Source organism: Salmo salar, chromosome ssa14 (assembly GCF_905237065.1).
Source record: "Salmo salar chromosome ssa14, Ssal_v3.1, whole genome shotgun sequence".
Classification (NCBI taxonomy): Eukaryota; Metazoa; Chordata; class Actinopteri; order Salmoniformes; family Salmonidae; genus Salmo; species Salmo salar.
In genome coordinates, this window is record NC_059455.1 from 14,745,980 (window position 1) to 14,755,769 (window position 9,790).

A 9,790-nucleotide genomic window follows, 5' to 3' on the forward strand; every position below is an offset into this window, starting at 1 on the left:
GGTATTGTGTGTAGATTGATTGATTGAATTAAATATTTTCCTCATCAATTTTAGAATAAGGCTGTAATGTAACAAAATGTGGAAAAAGTCAAGGGGTCTGAATACTTTCCGAATGCACTGTAATTGCCAGATGATTGTAACGGTAGGTTGTAATTTGCCCCAGCCATAGAGTGTGGTTGTTTAGAAAGACCCCCTTTTGCCATAAATAGCTTCCATCTGTAGAAATGTCTTTGATATTCCTTACTACTCTAATAAAACAGTGGATTTGTCCTCCGAATCACTCTTCGGGTCTGCAACATACTGTGCAAAAATGCCAGTTGGCCTTTTGGGTAACCTTATCATAACCAATATTGGCCTCAGTTGAAGGGACTGCATGGTATGTGAAGGATAATGAAGGGCAATTGAGTATTTTCCCTTATGATTTGAAATAAGCCACTTCACTTTGCAGTGTTAACAGGCCAACATATTTTATCATGTTAACATGGTTAAGTTTCTGGTTGGTCTCACCCAAAGACCCATCTCACCGAGTAACCCCAAAGGGAAACTGGATGGGGAGCTGACAGAAAGGGATTTTTGGGGAGTGAGATGAGGGGCTGTGGGCTGACTCCAATTAGTAGACCTGCCTGGTCTGTATCAGCAAGGGTGATATTTGGAATGAGCTATGCACAGGTAAAGTCTAGCAATATACAGGTGTGCCATTTGGAATTAGGTATGGTCTGTATGAATACACACATGGCATTTGGAATTAGGTATGGTCTTGTCCAGTCTATCAATATACAGAGGTGCCATTTGGAAATTCGCTGTACTCTGGTATGGTCTGTATCGGGTTGGAACCTAAAAAACATTCCAATCGCTTACTTTTTGCATTCGATTCCACTGTCCCGACCTGCAAAATAAAGTTCTGAACCGGTTCAAACCCCCCCCAAAATATGCCGGATTATATCGTTCCTCTCTGTTCCTTTTTTAAGCACGACAGTAGATTACTTCACCAATCAGTGCGGATAGAGCCGTTTGGAGCGGGCACGCTATAGTTGTTTTCATGCGTAATGGACAGACAAGTGTAAGGCGCGAAATGATGACATGCATGATCTAAATTAGGCCCACAGAATTATACCTATGGAGGAACGTTGAATGTCTTTGAACTTCTGAGAGTTGGCTTAATGTTTGACCAGGGCAAGATAGCTAGCTAGCTAACAAGCTGGTGTGTGCAGAGCGGCACCACAATTTAAAAACACGTCAGAACGTTTTGTAAGGAAATACATCCAGTGTGAAACGTTATAACTATAGTATCCATAACTAGCATTGAAAAAATGTATCCAAGTTAACATCTCTCCTTAATTTCTGAATCGCGCTTGTAACGTATTGTAGGCTACAGTAGACTATGCTTCAGAGGGGCAGGTAGCCGACACGCGCACACACACTGGCACAAGATTTCCAGCTGGCAGGCAGACACTGGAATATGTTTCTGAGTGACAGTGAGAGCTTTGCAAAGGCTCTTTGTTTGTTGCGCTTTTTTGTGGTACTGAAAAAAATGGCCAGAAGTAAAAGAATGTTACCATGCTTATAACATAACAGTTCTGTTTCGAAACAGTATCTATCACTTTCGTTCCCGGTTCAGATTTTGTCCCTCGAAAAATGTTATTTTCCGTTTTTTTGCTTCTGTTCCATAACCCGGTTCCAAACTTAGGTTTGTATCAATACACAGGCGTGCCATTTGGAATTAGCTGGGCTCCTGGTCTGTATCAATATACAGGTGTGCCATTTGGAATAATAATCTGTCTCCCAAACAACTGAACACCTTAAAACTGTCATCTAGAGACAATGCAGGCATTCAAAAACTCTGATTCAGTGCACAAAAATACTGTCTGTCAGATTCGGCACTCTTGGAAAAGAACAGTAACAAAATAATGTGTTAAATTAAATGTAATTTAATGTACACGGCATATTTATCTCACTTTATTGGGTAATATTTTTTATATAGTGGATTATCTCATGCATGCCGGCATGCATAGTCTTTTATAACTTGTATACAACTTGTCTTCACAGTTGACGGTCATGGTGTTCTCTGCCGAGTGAGCATCTCTTTTCTCTATCTCAATCAGACATTCAGACCACAAACGGAAGGACCATCCAAATCAGCTGTATTCTTATCATCAAACTTATATTGTAAACTGGGCGGTTTGAGCCCTGAATTCTGATTGGCTGAAGGCTGTGGTATATCAGACCATATACCACAGGTATGACAAAACCATTGAGTTTTACTGCTCTAATTACATTGGTAACCAGTTTATAATAGAAAATAAGACACCTCTGGGATTTGTGATATATGGCCAATATACCACAGCTAAGGGCGGTGTCCAGGCACTCCACGTTGCGTCGGACATAAGAACATCCCTTAGCCCTGGTATATTGATAATATACCACACCTCCTCCGGCCTTATTTCTTAAGTAGAAAACACCTACATACTTCGTTCGCACGACAGCACCACGTGTCCGCAAAATGCACCGGTTGCGTAAAACTTTCCGATGTCATTTCCGTATGCATTAATCACATTTTAGATCCAAAACCTGATCCCTCCATGTGCTAGTAAATTCCTCCCGCTGGCTAAGCCACATGGACCTGGCCGTTCCGGTGGTTGTGTGGCTGATGGCTTCAGCAGGTGTTCTTCTAGGAGCCGGGGCTCACCCTGCAGCAGTAATGCAGGCTCCTCAGCCACCTGACGCCAGACAGGGTCTCCGAGAGACGGCGGTGAGCCAGATAATGACTGTTGTGTTTGGGATCTAGAGTACAAAGAGGACAGACTTTTTGGGATGGGATCCTTATGGAGAGACAGTATAATGGGATCTTGTCAGGAGATCCTCTCAAATGGCCTATACAGTGAAACTCAAATTCCAAACATTAGATGTCTGCTAAAAAGTGCTGATGGTGCTGAGGCTTGTATTACATAAAACTTCAGATGTGGCTTCTGACTTTTGAGGCATCTAGATTCCAGACAACTGAATATAAATCAATGAAGGGTTTTGATTTTCATTATAATCATATTTTTGACTTATCGTATTCCATTACAGACTCTGTCATCAAGGACGACACATTTGAGGTGATGATGCAGATTGACTGTGAGGTCATGGACACCAAGATCCTCCACATCAAAACCTCCAGCATCCCAGAGATCCTACGTGCCAACACCACTGACTTCCAATCCACCCATGCCAACAGAAAGGCATCAGCGTCGGTTGGTGTTCTATCAGACTCTGCCTGAAATTGGCCTTACCTAAAAGGCCTGGCAATCTAAAAATCTATCATTTTACCAACCTTTTGGTGTATTTAATAAACTGTGCCATAAAAATGTAGCCTTGTCTTCCTCTCTGGAAATGTTTAGCATCAGATTCGCACATCCTCTGTCTTCCACATTCCACAAGTCCCTGTGCCACAGATGTTCCAAATCTTTTAAGACTTAAGAAGTTGTCCAGCAACTGTTTACTTCCATATTGCTTGCTTTAGAGCGTCTGGTTCATGTTAAATGGACAGAATGCCAATGCAGGCATCTACTGTAGATATTTTGGTAGAATAAATAGTGGACTTAAAGTTGAACCCTTTGGTAACCTTCACTGTCTTGACCCTACTGCTATAGCATTCTTTTAGATGAGCAAAAATTGAACTAAATTGAAAATGGCTTAATACAAACATTAATTGATTCTGGACCCTATTGATGGAATTAAGCCATGTTAACAAGATATATTGCACATATTTAAAAGTGAATAGACCTATCCTGTGGTAATATGCTTGCTGCTTTTTAAAGCCATGTTGGTGAGTGAGCAAAATGAGACATTCAAACAATTATACACAAGACTCATTTGTATATATCATACAAACATCATGTAACTGTAAGATATGGCCATTATTTGAAATGTGTAAAATGAGGGTGTAATAATGACCTAATTTTCTTTGAGTTGCTTAAAGGTTTGTCATGGTATTTGCAGTACCTTTAAAAGGGTTTTCTGAAATAAAACCATGGACAGTAACAAGTCCTAATATTGATGACTTGTTTGTGTGTCAGCATTCATGTTTGAATGCGTATTTTATTAACAGTTTTATTTTTAATTAAAGTATATACAACATACACTTTAAACTTCTAACAAGCAGTAAGAAAATACCTTGTCTTGCTTCGCTGAATGATCTTGCCTGCTGCCCTTTGGGCAGTTAAAGACCGTGACCGTTATATAAAATACAACAACATGCGCTGGGACAACACGGGAGCCATTTTGAGCAATAAAAGACAGAGCAACAAAAATGTGGATTATACAGTACAACACATAAAGGCCCTGTAGACTGCTCTACAATCCACTAAAACAGTTTTTTTATATATATATTTTTTTAAACTTTTATACAAAAGAAAGTGCTGGTCCCTTTTTATTTTATCACTACTCCATGGCTTTTAATATGCAAATATAACATCGTATGTCACCTGGTGACCGTTGTCCCATGCGTACAGCTTTTTGTCCTTGGGGTTGTAGTCGATTTGCGTTGTGTACGTGTGGTTGTTCGTGAACGGTAATCTGGGGATCATCTGGGTGTGTGTGTGTGTGTCAAAGGCGTAGGATATATTGGCGTGGATACGCTCATAGTTGTCCACCGCGTACAGGACGCCACAGATGACAAAGGAGTTTCCGTAGAAGTGTCTCCTCAGGCCTGTTCTGAACGTACTCTGGAGGCTGAGGTCAGCCGGGTTCACACGGTTTAGCATGATTACTTCCTGGTGGAAGCCCTCCTCGTCCAGCGCAGGGTACACCAACCACAGGCCGCTCTCGTCCACCCCAAAGTCGATGTCCGAGTGTCCTCGCCACCTCCAGGAGGTATCCTCCTCCTCCTCGAACACTGCGTCGTGCAGCGTTGTCCAGGCCGCAACGTAGCGTCGACGCAAGTCAAACTTGATGATGTCACGGGAGAAGGCCCGGTTGTAGTAGAAAGCTCCGTTGTATACGACGTGGCCCGTGCCGATCCAGTTGTACGGCAGCTTGTAGGAATTGGTGAAGCGTCCTGACAGGAAACAAGACAATGCAGAAATAAGAGAGTATTCTATATACTGAGCAATGCACATCACACGAATCAAATTCCACCATTACATGAATCTATTGCCATGTTTGTCTTGCAATATTGGCACCCAGAACCAAAACAGCTACTCAGTTTTGGGATTAGTCAGTTGTGAGAATACCTTTTTTGAAGGTGTCCATGTCGCGGAATTCCAGTAGGTTGTTGCCATAGTAGTAGTTGGTGACATAGATTACATTTCCGTTGCCCTTCGGGTCCTTCATCCAGGCACCTTCCTTCCGGCCGTAGGTATTATGGGTCACTGGGTCAGAGATAGTGGCCAGAGTGTCTTTGCACAGGCCTGTTAGTAAACATACAGAGATAAAAACAACATATGTACTTTCCTCAAGTATTTAAAGATCGAACAAACACTATTTTCAACCAGAAAAGAGTATCAAATTAAAATGTGACTTTGGAAAATCAAATACCCCATCAACCAAAGGTATTTTTTTACCAGGGACTTTAGGGGTCGCCGAGGGAACCTCTGAGTGGCCCTCTGTCCAGCTGATGTGATGCTTGGGTCTGGGCGCACTAGTCACCTTGCTGGTCGGAGTTGTGGTGCTGTTGACATTTTGCAGTGCAGTGGTTGGAGATGTGGTCAAAACAGACAAGGTTTCAAGTTTTCTAGTGGTCGCTGGTTGAGTGGTGGTTGTGGTAGTCGCTGGTTGAGTGGTGGTTGTGGTAGTCGCTGGTTGAGTGGTAGTCGCTGGTTGAGTGGTGGTTGTGGTAGTCGGTGGTTGAGTGGTGGTTGTGGTAGTCGCTGGTTGAGTGGTGGTTGTGGTAGTCGCTGGTTGAATGGTGGTTGTGGTGGTCGCAACCGTTGTGTTAGTGTTTGTTTGAATGGTGGTGGTGGTCGGGATGGAAACAGTGGTCGATGGTGTCCCGGTAGCTCCAGGGACAGATGTAATGGGATTCCTTTGGGGACTAGGGGCTGTTTTGGGGGTGTCAGTGGCCTGGTCTTCTGGGTTCTCCTTCCTGTCTTGGGATGCAGGTGTTGGGGGGCCTGCCACAGGTCTGGGCTGGGTGGGTCTCAGTAGCTGGTCATCGATGAGCAGGTCTATGGAACCATCACCGCTCAGGGCTTCCTCTGCTGCTGGTGGTGAATGAGCAGCACAAAGGGTTAAGAAGCATCTACACCAATATACTCAATAAGCCTCTCCAATGTCCTATTAAAAACCCAGAACAAAACATGTCTATAGGCATAGCCCCAATGTAGAGACCCCCCCCCAAACAAAGAAGCCTTCAACACCAAAATCAATGGGAAGATTTGCTGCATGTTCTGAACTAGATGGACTACTGCTATGTTAGTTATTCTAGTATTATGTCCAGTATATACATTTACTTACTGAGCTCTTCAGCGGCCCCATCGTCCACTGTGTTGGCCTTGTAGAAGGTCACCCCTCTGATGACCATGCCGTTGGGCCCCACCTTGCCTTTCAGGGGCCACTGGGGCTCCTCCCTGTCCTCTGGCTGGCTCCTCTTCAGCATGGGCCTGGTGGCCCCCTGGCCCTTGGCCCCCACATAGCGCTCCTCGTACTTCTTCTTTAGGAGGATCCAATCACAAAGGACCAAATCACGTGTTATCGTAAAGCTTTTAGTGAGACAACTGTACTATACATGTTGAACTGTAACTACACAATCAATTCTTAGCAACCATTTGTTTGTTGCATGGCAGTAAAGGTTTCTGTTTCTGATTCTTCATTGTAATACTAGGCTACAGAACCAAATGCTATGGTTTTGATCGCATTGGTTTTGTGAAAATGAATGCAGTCGAGGTTCAAAGTAAGACAATCATTTTAAGTCATTGTTTTCTGGGCTGTCTGGAAACTGTTGTAGTCAAGAACCCAAACTAGTTTGGATCTCGCCACTGTATTAAAGACGCTGCCAGGCTACTGGCTAACTTAATCCCTCGCCATCGTTTCCACTCTAAATCTGGAGTGACTGACAGCCTTGGTTACCTCTGTGTTAGCATAGTGTGTGTGTGCGCGTTACCTCTGTGTTAGTATAGGCTGCAGCCGTATCCTTCTGCAGGGACGGCTCCAGCTCAGTTAGACGTTTTCTCTTTTCCATCCTCTGCTGTGCTCTTCTCTCCTTCTCTCTCTCATTCTCCTCACTAGAGCGGCTCCTCACACTCACTTTCTCCTTCTCCGTGTGGTTACGAGAAAAGGTCTGGACACCGACAGAGGCAAAGCAAAAGGGTGTGAAACCAGTACCACAACCACAGACTTTAGGTTATATAAGCTATGACTGTGAAATGCGTATGAGTGTCAGTAGACAAACCTTTTCTATATTGTCAACCCTGTTGAGAAGTTTAGTTGTAACTGAGTGTAACTTTAACAGATCCATCCCGTAAAACGCTCCCTCCAGTAACTCCATTATTGTTGAGAGCTGTAAAAGCAAGATCACAGTAGTCAGAATCATCACAGTACATCTTTCCATGTTATTTTAGTTGTAAAGTCTTACTGTCATGTATGCTGTATTCAATAACTGCTTATGATGTGGACATTTCCATCAGATCAAGTGCAGTTTGAGGAAATATTCCCACTGGAAAGGGGACATGGGGTAACTCCTTGTTTGATAAAGATAATACACAGACGGGGGTTGTTTTAATAAGAAGGAACCAGTGTGGTGTTGTTTCCCCTCAGAGAGATGCAGGCGCTTGTGTATTACCTTGATGTCATCTTTCCCCGCCTCCTGCAGCTTCTTGAACCTGTAATCTCCCTCGCAGGGATTCAGAGCAGAGGGCGGGGCTATACATGCACACTTTTTACAATTGGGCCCCGAAGTCACAGTCTCCACAGTGTAAAAGTCTTCAGCCTTTGCTGCACCCTCCTCTATCCGCCTGCAGGCACTTCTGCTCAGGGGTCTGACAATACATTTACAGCGACAGTCAGAGCCTTCCGACAGCGTTTTCACTTTGTCATAATCCCCCAGCAGCTACGATGGAGAAGAGATGGGTAGAGCATGGGTAGTCCACCAATGAAGGAGCACAGCATTACACAATTCACACAGACACATGCATTGGTGCAATTACTTATAGGATATAAGTAACTATTTAAATGGATTACTTATATGGAACAACACAGCATATTCATGAGAATGCATACATTTAGTCCTACATAGGAAAAACGACCATCTCATCTCAGATACCAAATACTCTATGCACATTGCACATTGAAAATGGTTTAATGACTAAGAATCAACTAATGTAGAAAAAAATACAGTTTTTTTTTAACCACTTACAAAGTAACTACCAAGCAGACCGGGAACATTCGCAGGACATTAGCTAACATTCCGATAAAGTTCCAGTTAGGATTTTATCTAACATTAGGATGAAAACATCCCAAAAACATTCAAATTATGTTTTTGATAACAAAATGTTTTTTTCCTTCCCAGAATTTAAAAAAAAACGAAATTTCTTTGGAATGTTGTGCACAACATCTGTAACAACCACCGCAGAACATTCCCCTAAGGTTCTTATTAGGTTTCCAGGTAATGTATTAACAAAATGGGTTCTGGGAATGTTCTTGCAACATCAGGCAAATTATTTATACAAACATTGTATAATCATCAGCACAACTGGACTATTTTTGTGTTATAAGTTTTGGGGCAACCTAATGAATGTTCTGGGAACGTTCACAGAACCAATTTTGGTTTGCTGGGTAAAACAACCACCTTCAATTTATCGCATTGAAGATGATTTATGGTTCATAGCAAAACGCCAATACTGACTATAATGGCAATGCTCTGTGTGCTTGTGTAATTACGCATGACAAGTGCTCAACATAATTGTTAAACTTTTCCCAGGCCATTAGTCATAGACGATGAAGTATCAATTATTAATATTCTCTACTCAAAAGTTATGAATTAAAACGCTTGAGAAAATGCCATTTTCTTCCTCACCCCTGTGATTAACTGTCGCGCCTGGCTTTGTATAGGTAGGCTATGCGTAAAACTAGCCTGTCAATCCGAACAAATCCAGAGCGAGGTCGTAAATACCTGAGTTAAAACGTTCTCCTGGTTGTCCATCTCATCATCCAGAAGTGGTCCCTCGGTCTGTTCTAGTTGCTCTTTAATTCCATCATGAACATCTGTCAAAGAGTTCTCCATCTCATCGATGGATGCGACTGGTGCCCAAGTGAGGGCGATGGCGCACCACAACAGGAGCAATAGCTGCATCCTAGACATCATCATCTAAATTACCTGGTGCCCAATTGAGACGTTGCCAATCAAAAATGTATGCCTTTGAATCGATCTGCAGCGAATTCTAAAAGAAATCAACTAGTTTGAAATATCCACATTTTCTAAGAAAATGTCCATGGTTAAAGAAAATGTCAGTGACCTTTCAATAGAAATGAATCCGAAATTAATTTTGAATCCTCTCAGGTGAAAAGCATTGTGTTGCCTTCGCTGTAAGTGATAGGTATGATCCCTGTTGATAGTTGGAGGTGAATGAACATAGTTGGTTATGCATAGGTGGGAAGGACTTGACCATATTGGATACAGGGTGGAGTCTGTCCCACAGATTGGATGTGAAACAATAATGTTACAAGGGATGTTCTTTCTTTTAAATTTTATACCCACGTCTAAATTGTAGCCTAAATGCCTCTTTTGGTCCATTGGGAAATGTTTGAGTGAATTCATTTAAATTCCTGGCTAGTAGGCTATTATTATAGGTGATTTTATTTTATGGACCGCAAA

The 9,790-nt window shown here is 42.5% G+C and overlaps 2 protein-coding genes across 10 annotated transcripts in view; one reads left to right on the forward strand and one right to left on the reverse strand.

Annotated features, from left to right (window-relative positions):
* LOC106568908 (cyclic AMP-dependent transcription factor ATF-6 alpha) overlaps window positions 1–3,351 on the forward strand; it is a 51,987-nt gene extending 48,636 nt beyond the window's left edge. For all 7 annotated transcript variants that reach the window (XM_014139710.2, XM_014139712.2, XM_014139714.2 and 4 more), the window contains one exon: window positions 3,070–3,351. In XM_014139710.2, coding sequence (XP_013995185.2) covers window positions 3,070–3,260 — 191 coding nt within the window. In that variant the 3' untranslated portion in view covers window positions 3,261–3,351. The remainder of the gene's footprint in view (window positions 1–3,069) is intronic.
* Window positions 3,352–4,043: 692 nt separating this feature from the next.
* Window positions 4,044–9,549, reverse strand: LOC106568907 (olfactomedin-like protein 2B). 3 transcript variants are annotated; one of them, XM_014139708.2, is made up of 8 exons: window positions 9,089–9,549; window positions 7,760–8,026; window positions 7,370–7,477; window positions 7,082–7,258; window positions 6,436–6,628; window positions 5,544–6,182; window positions 5,214–5,390; window positions 4,044–5,038 (listed from the first exon to the last, which is right to left on the reverse strand). In XM_014139708.2, the coding sequence occupies exons 1-8, from the start codon at window positions 9,281–9,283 to the stop codon at window positions 4,437–4,439; spliced, it is 2,358 nt and encodes a 785-aa protein (XP_013995183.1). In that variant the 5' UTR covers window positions 9,284–9,549; the 3' UTR covers window positions 4,044–4,436. The 3 variants fall into 3 exon arrangements, with proteins under 3 accessions (XP_013995183.1, XP_013995182.1, XP_013995181.1); XM_014139707.2 differs by having other exon boundaries at window positions 5,544–6,179; window positions 6,436–6,631; XM_014139706.2 differs by having other exon boundaries at window positions 6,436–6,631.
* Between the last annotated feature and the right edge of the window lie 241 nt (window positions 9,550–9,790).